The sequence below is a fragment of the Mastacembelus armatus genome, chromosome 15 (assembly GCF_900324485.2).
Source record: "Mastacembelus armatus chromosome 15, fMasArm1.2, whole genome shotgun sequence".
NCBI classification, from domain to species: domain Eukaryota; kingdom Metazoa; phylum Chordata; class Actinopteri; order Synbranchiformes; family Mastacembelidae; genus Mastacembelus; species Mastacembelus armatus.
In genome coordinates, this window is record NC_046647.1 from 8568095 (window position 1) to 8585981 (window position 17887).

Here is a 17887-nt window from a genome sequence, read left to right on the forward strand (position 1 = left end):
CAGTAGCACCCCTGATCTGGCATCAGTCATGCTCTCCCCTGCCAAACATTAAATGAGGAGCAGCTCTCTGGTCAGTGATTATAATTCATTTGCTAATTTTAGCCCCTGTAGGCATTATAAACCCTTATTGTGGGCCATATGTATAAAATATGTCATCTGTGCTGCACACAAAATATGCCGAGCCAGAACTATGGGTGTCTGCCATAGTGTAGTTTGTAGGTTGTAGGGTGTAACATTTGTATACAGCCTCAGTACTTTTGTGTTCACAAGTGTTATGTTGTTATATGTCTATGTGCACAACTGAAAAATATAACCAAGACTTTAGCAAGACTTCCAGCATTTAGCCGCCTTGCTTAAAACTTTGCAACATAGAGGCTGTCCCTGTATTTATCAAATTACCACTTGTCTCTGTCCTGCTCTCTGCTCCTCTGCTCACTTTCCCTCTTTCAACTTTCCATCTTTGTTCTGAAGGGAGGTCTGCTGTCACTCAAGGCTGTCATATGCAGAAAAAGTTGCCTAGCAACAGCATAGAGGGATGCAAAACCACTGTTTACTCTCCACCCCCTCACCTCATGTGCCCAACACCCCCTTGTCATTCGCTCTCTTCCTCTGACATGGAGATGGAGTGGCATGGGAGGAGAGTGGAGGCAGTGCAGCCTCCTGCTCTCTGATGAGTTCAGACAACAGAAGCAGCCGAGACGAGGAGAGAAGGTGGAGAGAGGGGGAGGGTGAAGAGGAGAAGTGACATTCAGAGATGCTGTGTCTGCCTGTTGCCTGCCAGCTGCTATTCCTCCCTTCCTCCCTGCAGGAGAAACAGGCCATTCCCCCAGCTCCTCTCTCACTCTGTATAACGAAGAACAAACTTTCTTTACCACAGCATGCTGTTATCAGCAGGACTAAAAATACTGGACAGCAAGTGCATCACATTCCTGGCTATCATCACACTCTCATGAAAGAAAGCTCAATCCGGGCGGATGCAGGTGCCTTTCATTCTCTGTGGATTATTAAATGCCCCCTGATGGAAGCAATCAGGCGAAAGCCTTTGTGTCTTACCACATGATGCTGTTTTAAGTTGTTTTGTATTGTAATTAGATAGTAAGCCTAAATGGCTTTCATACTACCATGCTAAATTTGGGTGTCTTTTCATGCTGACCATCGAACTACAAGAGAAAAGAATTAAAAAAAGCAAAAAAAATTCAAAAAAGAATTAGCTCCACTATAGAAAATATAGAGTTTGACATCACACACCAAGCTAGAAATCTCTTACACTTTTGCGTGAACATCATATTTGGGAATATATTTTAATAAGACAGATGTTTGCACAAATAAGAGATTACATTGGGTTTTTTTGATGGTTTGTCAAAGTGGCCCTCATATTGAATATGGCAGGCAAAAAAAAAACAACTGTACCCACATCATCTCTGAAGTGTTTCCAGGAGAAAGTTGTGTCCAACGCTAATAATGCATTAATGAATATTTTTACACTGTGGGAATCTTCTCTTGCCAAGAGTTGGATGAAAAGATTGATACCACTCTCATATGAGTCCACTAAAAACGGAGCTGCAGCCAGGAGACGCTTAGTTTAACTTTCGAGCAGGGTGAAAGAGCTAGCTTGGCTCTGTCCAGTGGTAAAACAATGTGTAAAAACAACATGCGGTGCTGTTACAGGGGGCGATGTGCTAGACTATATTTGGCTGGGCACAATAACTTCACAGTCACTGCTTAAAGCTACAATATGCAACTTCTGGAAATCAATCCAGCACCAGCATGAGACTCAAAACAAACCCCTCTGCTCCTCCCACCCTCCCATATCCCTGCTGCGCTCCACTTGGCCCCTCACCTACATCCTTGTTGTCTCAGCTAATGCAGGAATCGGGAGCTTCCTAGCCCGTGAGTCAGCCCACTGAAAAACCTGAGAAGAGAGTATCTCTGCACTGTTGCCAGCTGTTCAGTGAGTCTGGCTCACAGAAGCCTTTGACAGCACCTCTCAACATTAAGATATTGGAGCATATTTCAGCTAAAAATATCAGTAAAGAAAAAGTCACATACTGCAGCTTTAAAGCTGTGGCACCTGGCCAGAATATCCCACAGCATTAATCTTATTGGCTCACTTTCAGCACGAAAGCTAAAAAGAAAATATTTCCTAAAATGTCTGTCTATTCTTTAGAGCATGAGTTGAGTGGAGTACACAGCAGTGTGATTTGCAGTGTATAGACCTAAACCTTCTAATCCAAAGTGGGTGTTTTTCAAAAATCCCGAGGAATGTTTGTAATCTTTATAGTAATGAACAAAAACATTACGTTATAGTCCCATTTACTGTGGGTTCATATGTGAATAAATCAGTCCACAGTCTGCATAGAGTTTAAAGTAGGAGCAGTTGAAGTTGTTTGTTACTGTTTGTGAGACGTTCTGTATGTGTATCCATTTTGTGTAATGACTACCATCACTGTGCAAATTACCCATCAGTCCCGGTCGTCCACATGCAAACGAGCAGCGTTTGTGGGATAGTGTGTCTCCCCACAAGCCCTGCTACACATGTGTGTAGGCTGATGAATAGTTTGTCTGTTTGCTGGGATGCAGTGACAAGAACTCTTAAGTGTTACCTCCTGGGGCTTCCCACTCTTCAAATAAAATTCTTTCCTTCCCCTCGACTCAAATCAAAGCTGAGAACCTGCCTGTAGAAGCAGGATCAAAGCTGGATGTGGCACAAAGACCTGTACTTGCTGCCATTCATTCAGCTTGATTAAAGTCTGTCATTTCCTGCTATTAACATGCTCCTACCTCCAACCAGTAACAGCCAGAGCAAAGCAGTCATCAGGAAGTGGTTAGAATGACACTGTTTTTGTACAAAACTATGTTGCACTCACAGAGTTATACTAAATTTAGCTTTTATATGTCCAAGATAGGCTGACTTCCTCAGGAATAACATATTTAACCATATTTACACCTGATAGTTATGCAGCATAACTACCGTCTTTAAGACATTTTTGAAGACTAAAATAACTCATCCACAAGGTGCCTGAGTGGTTGTTGAAAAGATTTTATTTGCCTCCACACCCACATATCATGTTACTTCACAGATTTCAACCACACACACACACACACACCCTTAGAGTTACACATCTGCTCTGTGCTGGGGCCATTAGCCAAGTACTGTCAACAAACAACATGTGATTGAATGCTTTACGATGACTGACGCGGCCTGACATCTTCTGTTAAAAGCTGAATTTAAACATCACAAAGAGCAGCTGACCTGCACTTGTATAAAAGGAAGTAACTACTAATGAGCCAAATGTTTTTTTATTGGTCATATCACATCAGTGTTTGAGTTGGTTCAAACGTCTCATAAAGTTTAAAAGGGTGCTGTGAAATTTGACTACTCAGCAATGTCCCACCAGTAAATTTGTTGTTTTCACCAGTTTTCCACGGGTTCACCTTTTTTTTTTTTTTTTTTTTGGTCTGACAATGCGAGTGCATAGCAAAACAAACGTAAAGCAAAACTTTATTGACAACTTTACAGTGCCAGTTGAAACTTTTTAATAGACCACCAACTTATTTTCTGCCAGGCAGGCGCAGAGCGCACATGAATATCAGCGGTCGGCCTGCCTTAAGCTGCAGTATCTGTCGCTGTGGTCTTTGCAGTGTTTAAGTGCAGCTTTTATCAGAAGATGTTAGGCAGCACATCAGTCAGCCTTTGTTGGTGCTTCTTCTTTGGCTTGTATGCAGGCCCTTAAAAACACAGCTGTTTGCAGTGAAGCACCGGAGAGTAGCACCCTGCAGAGACAAAGTCCTTTTCTCATACATTTTTCTGCTTTTCTTCTTTCTGCTCGTAGGACTTTCCCCTCCCTGGCTCCCTCCTGTGTAGCTTTTGCCTCTGCTGAAGGTAGAAATATGCAGGCTCAGCATATGGCATATGTGCTGGGCAAATCCCCTCTCTGTCTGTGTCTTTCTCCTCCTTATCTCGGTGTTTTTAAGGTGGTTACAATTGCTGCAGGTTCTGTTTGTCTGACAGACCTTTGTACCAGGCTGTAGTTCATAGAACATGGAGCACATAAGCGGATTCCTCCATCTTCGCTGCTCCAAATTTCATCTGCATCTCATCTCAAGGAATTTAGAAGGTCATGGGCTTGACCTGGGCATCTTTTCTCAGGAACAATAGCCCAAATTTCTCCCCACCCCTTTATTTTCTTGTTCTTCCTGTCAGCCAGAGAAACTCTGAATGTCACGGTCTAGCCACTCTCCTAAACCCCCCCCCAACCACCAACCACCAACACCCAACAGGCTTACTCCCCCACCCTGCACAGTCACCTACTTTCCCTTACATATGCTAATGTGGCAGTCTCATTCAGCTGTTGGTGGCTTTGTCGCAGGGGGAGGGAGCCGGTTGTGTGCATTAAGGGGCAGCTGTATGCATTTGCTAAACTGACTCACCAGACTGGCTGCCAGACTTGTCCTTATTTTACACTCTTTTTTCTGTCTTTCATCATTTTCTACCCAAACCAGTTACTGGATAAAGGAACAGAAAGAAGGGTTGTGGCGCTGTTGTTTATTTAAGACGCTTTCTGCTGCATAATGTGGCAGATTTTGGGGTGGCTTGTACTCAACAAGTGGCTGATGGATTTAATGCACTTGGATAGCATCTCTACAGTGGGCTCATTAACACAGTGGCTCTCTGGGCTTCGTGTCTTCTGCTCTTAGGATTTATGGCTCTGATGAAAAAGGACTCTTAATCAGGTAAACTTGGCAGCTGTTGAAATCTGTTGGTCTTTCATGCAGTGGCTTCATTGGAATATGTGTTAAAAAGGCTAAAAAATATCTGTTAACCTCAGTTTTACATATATTTATGTGCAGAATAAGCAACGAAAGTCTTATTTGTAGACAGATGTATGAATGAGTGTTATATCATGAGTGGTATCATGCGAGGCATTCACAAGTGTGTTTCCTGGCGGACACAGTGCAGAAAGTTCTTGCTAGGTAAATAAATGAATGATTCATCTGTGTCAACTGTGTCAATTCACATTCAATTCACATTCTCCTGTTGACCAAGCCATATTCAGCGTCAGTGTGGAGCTCCCAGCTGCTGCCTGGACTGGAGACGTCCAGATTGCCTCTCTTTTGCCAGGTTGATCTTTGTAACATCAGGTCAAGGGTAAAAACGAAGTTTGAAAAGTAAATGAGTGCCATGAAGTAAGAGGAAGGTCAGTGGTGCTGGTACAACCTGGGGTTGCTCTGTCTGTCAGCATGTCTAAATGTTGCCCCCTGAATGAAGTTTGAATGTGTTTGTGGGAATGTGTTAGTTATTAACAGTGTCAAGCAGCATACCTACTTCCCTCCTCTGCTGCTCAGTGACAATGTGAAGGCATGGACTCTTACCTCTTGTTTTCCTTCCCTCTGTTCCCTTGTAAAGTGCCCCCCCCCCCTTTTCAGGCTGTCATTAGCACCACTGGTGGTACCTGAGTAAAATGGCAGAGGGGGTGGTTTGGGTGCTGATGGATATGGGTAGTGGTTTATTCTGGAGGCCTGCTGGGCCCCATCAACACTGCATGTCCCTTTCTGTCCCTCCCATAGCAGTAAAGGCCAGTGTAGCTAGGCCTAATGCAGGGGACAGATGGTCCCTTTTGGAGGAGGGCCACAGCACAGTGCTCCGTGTTCGTGGGGCTCCACAGGAGCATCCAAGAACAAACACAGTCTCCTTCTGTTGGGAACACAGGGGAGCTTCAGTCTGAGAGATCTGAATGGACTCTGGGAGTGACATCTAAAACTATACATGTGTTTTTGGGTGTGTATCTAATGCTGCTTGTTACATAATGTTAACTGACAACTCAACTAATTGCTTCATGATAGCACTGCTAGTCACTTTTCCAATAACACAGGATTCCACTAGTCACATTAATCGGTGTTCTTTAATTTTGCATCAGTAGGGGAGCACTATCTCCTTTATTCTTAGCCAAGCTTACAGCATTGCTTAAATCTTTTAACTTGGTGTGTTCTAGGTCTGTGTTTACATCAGCTCTTCTTCTTTGTTCTCATGTGACTAAACAGGGAGAATCTGTTGTCCTGTCTATTTTAATTCTCAGATCACCCTGAAACAACTTAAGGACAATGGCGGTGTGCTGCCTGGCAGGCGCTGGGCACACAGCCAGCTGGCAGAGAAACAGGGTAGGAGACTCCCATTTTCAGGGGGTCCAGGAGGAGCCTGCCTGCCTCTTTCCTGTACCACTACATACAGCCCGCACAGTAGTGCCCCCTTATCTGTGAGGTGCAGTCCAGCTTCAGAACAGGGCCTCTTTTATTTTCTTAACTTTACCACATAGCTGAGCTCCACACCTTGTCAATGTGATTATTAGAAGCAACTGTCAGTGGTGTGCGTGTGGCTAAGCTCTCATTTGATGGGTTGCTGTTGGTAATTACGTTAATGTTGGCATATAAAGGTCATCATTCCAGAGCTGTAGCAGTAATTTTATGTCATCAATAACCATCATCTTAATGCAGTATCTGCCAAAATTTAACAAACAGTAGAGCTATTACAAAGGGTGTATTTTATGTTTGAAACAATAATACAGATAAAGTATCAGCTTAGCTGCACCCAGGTGATAATGGTCAGGTCTCTTATACACTTAAAATCATCTGTTTTCTATATTTAATGAGCATATAGCATACCAAAACACCATTTGGTGATTGTTTTAGAAGCATAAATGCTTCTCTTGACTGATGTTTCAAGGGGAACAGAGATGAAAGAGATGTACAGTCATGTTGTCCGTCAGTTTACACATAATTGGATTTACCTCAACTCCCCCCCTTTTCTACTCCACTGCCTTCTATGCACAGCCACGGACCACTCTCCCCTGGCAGACCCCTTTACTGTGTAAAAGAGCATATGGTAGATATTATAACATTCGAATGCAGGAAATGAAAAGAATTTACCATTTGCAGTTACTTGCTGTTCCCTGAACCAAGTGAAATGGAGTCAGATCACTGGTGACCCCTTTGCTTTACACTCAGCTGTAGCCAGCACATTCCAGATGGAGCTACCGCTGGCACAAAACAGAGCGGGCTCCGGGGAGCACTGGTGCAGCAAGACAGACACATGCACATGCAAGCTGCAAGCCTCCAGGTAGAAATAACTACTAGTCCAAACCACAAAGTCCAACGGTAAAGCAAACAGTTATCCTTTGTTTAATTTTACACATGAGAGCATAACTGTGGACAGATGAGGTGTGGCAGAGGGCAGTGACTTCAGGTTAGCACTGAAGCCACAGGGGCAGATAGCAGACAGTGCCGCTCAGAACAAATCTCTCAGGCTTTTTGTCTGTCTTGTGCATCTGTGGAAAGCTGTTCAATTTTCCTAGGCTCCTTTGGAAGTATTGAAATCTTATTCTGGTATGAAGCAACATCCCTTTTGAAGAGATTCCTGTCTGGTGTGCTTGATCCAGAAGTGAAACAGGTGGGGTAATTTTATTTTTATATGAATGCAGACAGAACATATAGGGTCTCTTTTGAAGTAGCACTCATGCCAGGGGTTAGACTCCTGCAGATGCTGCAGAGGTTGTTTAAAAGAGGCTGTGTTCTCTATAAGTCTGTGCACCTGGGGCACTCACTGGGCATAAGTGACTGTGGGCATTTCCCACAGTGCATTGTGAGGTCTGGCACTGAGGGGAAGATGAGACAGTGAGGGTATATGTTTACTCTGTGTTGTCTGACCTCCTTTTTTATCTCTTCTACTGATTGTTCTTCTGCCGTTGGGTCAACTCGGGCCTGTGTGCACTGAGATGTAAACAAAAAGCCTGTAATTGTTCCTTGCTCCTACTGAAGCTGCCTCTGTCCAGCCCCTGTGGTTTTGCGCATGCACATACATGCACACACTCCTCTCCTTTGTAGTATTTTTTTCTATTTCATCTGTCTTCTTTGCTGCTGTCATGCCCATCACTGTGCTGGCATGAGCTCACCGTCTTGTTTGTGTGTGTGTGTGTGTGTTGGCATTGCCTGGTAAAGTGGATCATGTCAGAACGGTCAGTGATGGTGACACTCTTGGGCTTTTACTGTGAGGTTTTAGCTTGAAGGGGCACGGTACACATGCACAGGCTGTCACAGAGGGATGAGACCTCAGATGAGTAGTAAAACATGGCTGCTCCTCAGCTGATTGTACATTTACAAACATGTCAGGTTCTCTCAGGCTATGTGGCAGGTCTGTGTGTCGGCTTCTAGTGAGAACTTATCCACTTGTTCTAAGTACTCCCTACCAGTCGAAAATGTCATGTGATCATTTACTGCTGTTGGCTTTGAGGAACACGTTTATTACATTTCTTTACATGTCCACAACAAGTAAAAGGACCAAAGGTGACACCAAGATCAATAATTGCTAGTCAGCATGGAAAAAAATCCATCCAATGAATATGCTCCATGAATGCACAAGGATCTGCCAGGACTGTTGTTGTTTTTCCAATGAAAAGAAGCAAAAAACAGCTGTACTTGGCTGTTTTTATCAGCTATCATGCTGCCTAGATTAGACAATGAGTACTGGTAATGAAGTGTAGTTCAGCAGTTACAGAAAACTGCAATTATCTTACCTGGGCCTAGGCAAAATATAAAATGCAGAATGTGCCAAAGTTTAGCATTTGAAATACACTTTTAATGCAATTAAATAAATGACACCAATCTTATTTCTGTGGATTGTTTGTTGCTTGTTAAACACTGCAAACTGACTCATGGACATGTGAAACATGAAGCGTTTTAATGAAAGAGGTCACTCATATTAAGCAAATCTTCAGAGGATTTGGCACAAACTGTTCTGTTTCCTTGTTTGCTTTAGGGAGCAAACGTACCACGTTCTTGAGAAGCAGTATCAAAGCAGGTCTAAAGCATTTTCCGCCTGCTGTAATATGAGCTGTAACTTTTAGTGCAGATGGTGCTTTTGTATTTACTCATTTCCTTGTGTCTCTGAGACTCTGAGAGGACATTCCTCCGGTCACACCCAAAGCTGTGTTTAATAGCCTGTGATCTTGGGAGCAAAATTACGATTTCAAATTGCCAAAGATCAAAATGTCATAAGAATGAGATGGTGTGATGCACAGTGAGTAGAGAGCAAAAGAATGGTGAATTTGTCTGTTTGGTTAGTGACAGTCACATCTGTATATCTGCTCTAAAGGATGAGGCAGTCAAACTGCCATCCATCACCCGGTGAAGCATTATTTTAATTCTGTAGCTGATTATTTATGCAACCTTACTTAACCTAAATAAATATTAAGCATCTGTGGCTGTTGAATTCTCTTCCATGCAAATGTTTTTAAAGGATAACTATGCTTGATATGCTGGATATGTTTTGCTGTTAGTCTCTACATATCAGCTCCTGTAAGGGAACTGGCTGGAACTCGTTTCATTGGTTTCCTTACCCCCCACTGAGGGTGTGACCCTCCATTCACACTGACCATTAAAATCTCTGAACTGCTCCCTGCAGGCAATATTGGCACATCAGGGTGTTCGGTTGGTGGTCTGACCACAATAACAGAAGGCGGAGTTAGGCGATTGGGTTCTTACAGGCTCAAATATAGTGAGTTATTGGTGTGTACAGGAAGGGGCGGGTTTGGCCAGTAATGGCAGGGCTTTAGCATCAGTGCTAATTTGAGTGTCAGCTGGTGGGAGATTCCTCCCTGTTGTGAGGTTGAATTGTGGGAGCAGTAGATGAAAGACGAAGAAGTTGAATGGTGCATTTGGTTTTCTTTGGTCCATACTTTCATAGCCTCAGCCAGTGCGAACAGCCATACACACACACACACACACACACACACACACAGTCCTAACACCCATTTACAAGTGTTTTTTCTGGTTATGGAGGCACTTAGGGATGGTGGTAAGCATGGTTTCCCAGGCCCCAGTAATGAACTCTCAAGGATAACATTGCCCAATTAATTGGGTCTGTGGTTTAATTGCCTGAACCTCTTTCAGTAAGGTTTGGCAAAACTCCCATTCTTTTCTTTTTTTTTTTTTTTTTTTTTCTTGCCACTCCACCACTTTTACTTTTCTTATTAACCTCACTTTCTCCTTTGCAATAACCCAGTAAAGGTTATGGTTAGAAGAATCACTCCAGTGAAGCAAGAACAAAAGTGTTTTCATCAGTTTGGAGGTGCCTGAGTCTTGTTGCAGTCATACCCTCCTACTCCTCCTGCAAGTGTGATGAATTTAATATCTATCCTGCCCCAAACCATCGCGTACACCCCTCCTATTCCCATCACAAGGTTGGAACAGCTGCTCACTATAGAGGATTGAAAACAGAGCTCCCACGTTGTTTTAAATCAACTCCTCAGAGGGTGAAACGCTAAAACCGTGTGCAGAGCAAATTTGATTGTATTTGAGTGTGGAGTGACATGGAATGTGATTCATTGTTTTTATTGTGAGTTTATTGAGGAATCAAATGGCGGGCAGTGAAGCATAAGCAATGTGCCTTCAGGTTTGTTTGCTTTCAGCTTGGATTTTTTTTCTTCCTGTGTGTTAATGATGAACACAGTGTGACACATCCAAATGTCTGACTGACTACAGCCTCGCAACATAAAACCGTAGAAGGCAGGTAACAAAGACCTAAAATAAACCAGGCTGTGAATGCACCGAGATGGACTTGTAAATTTGCTTCACAAAGCAATGCTCCCTGACTCACTATATGATGGAGTCCATGAGCTGGAAAATTGCTGTAATCATCTTGGCCTCTAACCTACATTGCACCCTAATTTGGCTGTGGGAGGGGAGGATGACTGCATCACAGCTTGGCCTCAGCTCTGGAGGTCGAGGCGTCTTGGGGACGAGGCCAGCTACTACTTCCTGCTTGCAGAGAACAGGGGAGCATTAATATGGCTCAATTACACAGGACTTTATTAAAGATAATTGACCATAATCACCGGTCTGTGTTCACGCAGTGAGCTCAGAGTGACCCAGCAGCTTGGGTGAGTCTAAATAAACATGTTTGACCTGAGATGCAATCGGTTGGACACTGTGGAGGATCACACGTTTCAGCTGAAGGTGAAAAGTCAGGAAGGAGAAACGCATGGCTTCAATGTAATTGCCTCATTTAAATGCCATGTGTCTTATTTTACCTGCAACTGCAAAAGAACACAAAATAGTGTTATTAAAATATGCACTTGCAGAAACATACAGTTCATTTGTGGCTGTGACAATAATATATATGCAAATCTTGATATTTTGCTCAGATAACTGTGACTTCTTTGATTTTTAACACCCAATTTGCTCAACCTGTGCAATGTCTGCTCCTTCAGTTTATGCAGCACAGGATATTTTGAGAGAAAACCTTAGGTCTAAGCCATGTCATTATGTGTTTGGCTTTTCAGAGAATCACTGCTACCTGAAACAGGCCTTGTTGCCAACAAATAAAGCACGCAAAGACATTCAAGATCATTTTTAAAGAGCTAAAGACATGGTTTTTTTTTTTTTTTGAGAGCATACAGTATGTGCCTAATTTTCTCGAATGCTGTCAGCTCTGAGTGGATTAGTCTTACTAATGATGTGCACAAAGTATGTTTGCAGCTGTCATGACATGGAGCGTCATTGTTAATGTTTGCATTGCTGTTTCGGAGAACGTCTCACATGACGACTTGGGAGCAGAGCCTCTCTCTGTGTGCCAATACTATCCAGTTGGAGTAGAAGCACCAAAGAAGAAGTCATTTGGGCTCATGAGTCTATCACAGCTGGCCGTGTGACATCATGACATGTGTCCTGCTTTGTTGAAATGACCTATCAGTGGTAGTAAAGTATTAATTCAGGGTGGTGGACAGAACTTGTTAATTTTTTTTTGACAGGCTATTAATATCTGCCAGGGCTTTAATCAGGCCACAATGTCAGAAGATTATTTTAAAACCTGGCAGAACTGCTGGGCTTCTCTTCTGTGGATGAACCGAGATGAAAGACCAGCTCTCCAACATCAGAGACAGAAATGACTTCATTACTGTAATTAGTCTTCTTTTTCTCTCCCATCTCTCCTTATCTACCCTTTCCCCCTGTTCACCAAGCCTTGTGTCTTAAACACCCATAATGGCAGTGCATTTACTCCAGTAATAAAGGGCTGTTAGGAAAGCAGACCGCCCACCCTCCATCTGCTGCCTTCCTCGTACACAGCCACAAAGGACAGGACAGAAAACAGCCACCTTTGGGTCACACAGAAGATAGATTCTGCTGACCAAGTCGCTTGTGGCACTCTGTTGGTTGAGACAGCTGGGGGGTTGGCTGTGGAATGAGACATGGTACAACTGTGTTCATTAATCACTGTCACAGAGAAAGTAGCTAATAGAAGGAAGGAAAGGGAAACACAGACCACCAAGTTGACTGCTTCATCCTGTCCTGTCCTCGACATGAAATAAAGTCCAGCTCACCCTCTCCTGACCCCATGTAGCAACACAAACAGGGACAGCATGAACATAAACAGACTAGTCTCCTACTTCTGTTTTCTTTAACTGTGAATTCACAACCAGCGGGAAAGAGATTGGAGGCTAAGCTACAATGGTATATAGCACATTCAGGAACAAAACAACCTTATATATTTGCAGTTTTTGTTTTATGTGTGTTATGTTTTCTCCTAATTGTTTAGGCACAAGTATTTTTTTTTTTTTTTTAGTTTGGTTTATCTGTGTTGACATTACAGCATTACACCCCTGTATCTTGTCACAGACTCCTGTGAGAAGTCGTTCATATTGTTTTCCTGATTACAGTATGTCAGCTTCTTTGTTCTTGCTGGCCCCAGTCATCCGTTAAAGCCTCTGTTGGAGTGTCACCTTTGATAAAAGTATTTGCACAGGTGGCACATTTTGGTGTCACTTGCTCTAACGGCATATTCATGCAGACATATGCCCTGCAGTGAAACAATACAAGCCTGTGTTGTTACACATACTGGTGGAACAATTGAAATCCAATGCAAAACATAAGCATGGAAGCATGGAGTTTTAAAGTGTAATCACGGCACAGTGGTCTGTAATAGTCACAGACAGACACTTTACGCACCTGCTTTATCTTGTGTTGTGACAATGTCTCGGTAACCAGCAGAAACACAGTGTTCATGTTACAAAGTAATCCACTAAGAATGCACGCTTGCATGTGCGTGATTGACCTACGCAGCAACACGTTGGATGAAGTCATGTCACACTGCAGAAAAGATTCACTTTTTTTTGATTAGCAGTGCTGCGTAATTTTGCATGACCCACACTCTGTCAGTGGTGCATACCTGCCCCATTCATTTTTTTTTTTTCATGTGCAGTGAAAGTCTGTCTAAGGACATCATAACCGTGAGTGTGAAAAGGAAGCGTTCATTGCTTGACATTTGGAAGTCGGTCAGTATGACTGCTGTAGTCACCTCTGCGCTCTATTGACCCTGGGGAAAAGACAGCTGATAGATTTTGGCTCACTGGACAAACGTGAAAAAAAAGTATAAACAAGAATAGCAGATACAAAGGAAAAGCCCTTAGAGCCTTTTTACTTGATGGATATTTAGTGTTTGAAGCGGTGGACTGAAGCGGTAAAGTCATCTTTCCTCTCATTTATCTTATGTCAAGGCATACAATATAATTCAGACTTCAGAGGTGGCCTGTACCCTTTGAAAAGTAACACCAAATTCACTTTACACTCTATCTACACATAGTGGCAATTTTATTGAGAATATGTTGTTTCAATCCCAGGTTAACTCTACCACACTGGTGTGTGTGTGTGTGTGTGTGTGTGTGTGTGTGTGTGTGTGTGTGTGTGTGTGTGTGTGTGTGTGTGTGTGTGTGTGTGTGTGTGTGTGTGTGTGTGTGTGTGAGATATTCAGGAGGTTAGACAATGTTACTTGTGAGTACACCAATTGTGAACAGGGAGATTTCTCTTATTTAACTCAGGAATCACTGCCACATTTAAAAATAAGATCAAAACCAACCTCATACTGAATTTGCACACCCTGTTCTGACACACGTCATCTTTATTAAAAAACAAGTGACACTGGCCTTGTTCACTACACTGCAGCCATTCAGATATTCCATTATTCATCATTTGAAAACTGCAACAGCCACATTACCGGAACAGTTCCTGTTGCTACATGATGCATTCCCATGACACAATATCGTCCAATGTTGTCCTATCGAAGCCTTGTGCTCAGTACAATGACACTACTGACAGTTTCCTGTGTGTGAATGAAGCTGTTTTCATTACCAGACCAGTCTGTAATGGGAAGGAGAGAGAGAGAGAGAGAGAGGATTGTGGATACTTTGCCAGTAGATCTAACTGAGAGAGTCTATTCCTACACATTTGGGTCATGCATGCATTAACCTGTATTTGGCCCAGGCAGAGGCAGTGTCTTTGTTGTTACAGTGTTTCCGACTTGTCCCGGGTGAATTTGGACTAGTCTAGCCTGAAGCTAATCTTGATGTGGCCCACATTTTCATCCCAAAATAGTTTATCCTCCTCTTTAACAGTAATGACAGAGAAATGTAAACAGCTGTCTGGGAAAAGAAGCTCTCATATTAAAGCTAAGCAGACGGAGCTGTAACGCTGGGCACAGCTTAATCTGTCACGTTCACAGTGAAATTTCTTAAAGACAAAAGCTTTACCTGGGCATATTGTCTTCATCCAAATAGAAAAAAAAACTAAGAATTCACTGCATCGTTCTGTTTGGTGTGGTGGTTTGTTTATTTTATAACCCATGGAGGTTTTCACTTGATTGCAACAGTAGGTGAAATGAGGCACACTACCACTCCACCAAGAACAAGCAAAAAGCATTTAGGCCAGTGTAGGAAGACCGGCAGTCTCTGTGGTGCAGAGTGGTGTGCTGGGATCTGTTCATGCAGAAATCAGTGTCGGGTAAGAAAAAAGTCCAGTGTAACACCTCAGTCACTTAGCTCCATTGGACCTACCTTGGACAATACCTAATAGCATGGGGTGGGATCGATGAGAGTGTAGCTTGCTTGTCTTTCCTGGTGTTGCTCATTTCCTCCTGGAGTTTTGCTTTAGCGCTAGTATAATCTACAGCCTATATGATCAAGCTGATGCTTGTTTAGCAAAGTCCCCACATGACTGACATGTGGGGACATTACTTATAGATAAAAATGGAAACCATGTGAGTTTTCATTGTGTGTGTGTGTGTGTGTGTGTGTGTGTGTGTGTGTGTGTGTGTGTGTGTGTGTGTGTGTGTGTGTGTGTGTGTGTGTGTGTGTGTGAGACATCTGAAAATACTTGGGAAGGAACAAAGCTGCTTTTCAAGGACAAGCCAGCCAGTGTTTTCACTCTCCTCTCTGTCCTCAGATGTGCAGGTTAATGAATAAAACTGCTGTTATCAGCCTTTTGTCTGTTTATTATTTCCCCAGTTGAACAAAGCTGAACAAGGGAAAAGATAAAGTGCAGACTTTCTCCTCTAAAGTTACAGTAGTGGACTAAAAATATTTCACTGGGAGAATTGTGGCTTTTATTATGCTTCTGTTTATTTATTTGTCATAGGCAATTTACCTCATCAGGTTCTTGTTAATTTTCCTTCGAACCAACTACATCAGATAAATAGTAAGTGGAATTGGCGTTGAATATGCAAAACTATCCCTCCTGTATAATTTGCAGGCTTGATGATGCTGCGAGCGGTTGGATCAGATATTGGTACATGTGAACATTTAGCTGAACATCTGCCTCTTGTTGCTGTAATTTGCTTCACCACCATCTGTTAGGCATTGGCTGGAAGCACTAACAGTGATATACATCTATCTATCTAGTTATAAACCCATAATGGCACCATCTCCTCTCAAATACACTAAATGATCATATTTGATGAAATGTTTATATCGTATAGTTTTAAAATTAATACAGCCCTGCATTACCCCTTGGTAAGAGTTTGTTGTGAGATAACTGGGTATAGATGATTTAGGTCAGCAGTATGATCATTTTTATAGCCAAACTAACTGTTGGTCTGTGTTTTGGGGCCATTTTGATGAACACAAACCGCTTCTTCTCATGTTTTAAATGAAAATGTCTCTGTGTTTTTCTGTGTGCTGACATTTTCCTCTGTGTTTTTGTTTCTGTGCCTTAGATCCAACTCTTCCAGCTGTCGTTCCACATTGGCGGCATGCTGTGAGAAACGTGCCCACTGCTCCGTGCACCGTGCCTCAGCGCTCCTCAGACACTTGTTCTCAACATCCAAATGCTGTGTGTCGATCGTTGTGCCAGCCACCTTCTGTGAGTTATGATGACGGCTGCTTCATTGACTCAGGAAAGAGGCTCCTCCTCCACTCACTAGTGAGCGAATCACATGATGTAATGAACGAGGGTCCTGAACGTCTGCTCTTCAAGGAGTCTGCCCCCAGGATATGAGTATTTTGAGCCCTGTGACGGATAACAAATCAAACCTTGTGGGAATTGTGGGAGGCCCAGAAGAGTTCTCCAGAGCCATGCAGTCAGAGGAGCTATTCAGCAGGAAACTCAAAGCCCTAAATGGTAGCATGGGAGCACCAGCCTCCAACATGCCGGTGAAACCTGACGGTGCTGGCAAAGCAAACGGTGCTCCAGCCATGCCTAAAATGGGTGTCAGGGCCAGGGTGACAGAATGGCCACCAAGGAAAGATGGATGGGACGGACGCCCCTCACCGAACTATCAGAGTGTCATACCAGTATTTCAGAATGGCCAGCAGGAGCATACTGTGGAAATACTGGAGCAAGGTGAAGCAGTCTGTCTGGAGGTAGACTACTCAGACAAGTACACGCTAAATGACCTCCTCAGCCATTCTCCACTGAAGGGTCTCCATCCCATCCGCCAACGCAGCAACAGCGATGTCACTATAAGTGACATTGACTCTGAGGACATAATGGACCAGAATGCTGTCAATCCAAACACTGGGGCCTCACTGCACCGTGAATATGGAAGCACGTCCTCCATTGACCGTCAGGGCCTGAGCGGGGACGGCTTTTTTACTATGCTTAGGGGTTATCGAGTGGATACCCTGGACCACCGTAGCATACCGCCCCTGGGATTTCCAGAGTTGCTGCGCTGTGATACCTCCCTTTCCCCTAGCCTGCAGACTGCAGCCCAGATCGCCAGGGGTGAAATAGTCCACATTCCAGGCTACGACTACATAGACAACTCTCTCCTCTACAGCCGGGAGCGGGAGAAGTCCTTCATGAGGCGTCTTAAATCGGAGCCATCTGAAACATCTCTGTTTAGGAAACTGCGGCCCATAAAGAGTGAGAGTGATGCCTTACGGCTCTCAATAGAGGATGACCGGCGAACTCTCAGCTTCCAAAAATGCTTCGCTCACTATGATGTCCAGAGTGTTCTTTTCAACATCAGCGAGGCAGTGGCTAGCAGAACCAACCTCAGCCAGAGGAAGAACACAACTACCGGGGCTTCAGCTGCCTCAGCTGGAGCTGGGGTTGGGGCTGGTGCTGTTGCTGTTGCTGTTGTTGGAGGAGGGGCTGGAGGTGGACCAGGACCAGGACCAGGACCAGGGGCAGATGCAGCAGGATGTAGCAGTGGAAATGTACCCATGTTTGATTCTCCACTAGGCAGCAGAGAAGACTTGAACCCCAAGGAGAACCTGGATGCTGATGAAGGCGATGGGAAGAGTAATAGCTTAGTGCTGAGCTGCCCGCACTTTCGCAATGAGATTGGTGGTGAGGGCGAGAGGAAGATCTCCCTCTCCAGAGCCAACAGTGCCAACTACAGTGGTGTGTCGGAGAGCTGCTCTTTTGAATCTTCTTTAAGTTCACATTGCACCAATGCAGGAGTCTCAGTGCTGGAGGTGCCTCGAGAAAACCAGCCAATCCACAGAGAGAAGGTCAAACGCTACATCATTGAGCACATTGACCTTGGAGCATACTACTACCACAAATACTTCTATGGAAGAGGTAAGAAATACTTTTGATAAATGGATCTTACTTCTGCTCAAAG

General features: G+C 43.7%; 1 protein-coding gene across 6 annotated transcripts in view; it reads left to right on the plus strand.

Annotated features, from left to right (window-relative positions):
• Window positions 1-17887, plus strand: part of LOC113131589 (signal-induced proliferation-associated 1-like protein 2) — a 76375-nt gene that overhangs the window by 11261 nt on the left and 47227 nt on the right. For 4 of the 6 annotated variants that reach the window (XM_026309012.1, XM_026309011.1, XM_026309008.1 and 1 more), the window contains exon 2: window positions 16034-17844. In XM_026309012.1, the coding sequence (XP_026164797.1) occupies window positions 16311-17844 (1534 nt within the window). In that variant the 5' untranslated portion in view covers window positions 16034-16310. Of the gene's footprint in view, window positions 1-6136; window positions 6160-7319; window positions 7445-16033; window positions 17845-17887 lie in introns of those variants that run through there. The other 2 variants (XM_026309010.1, XM_026309007.1) reach the window with 2 other exon arrangements.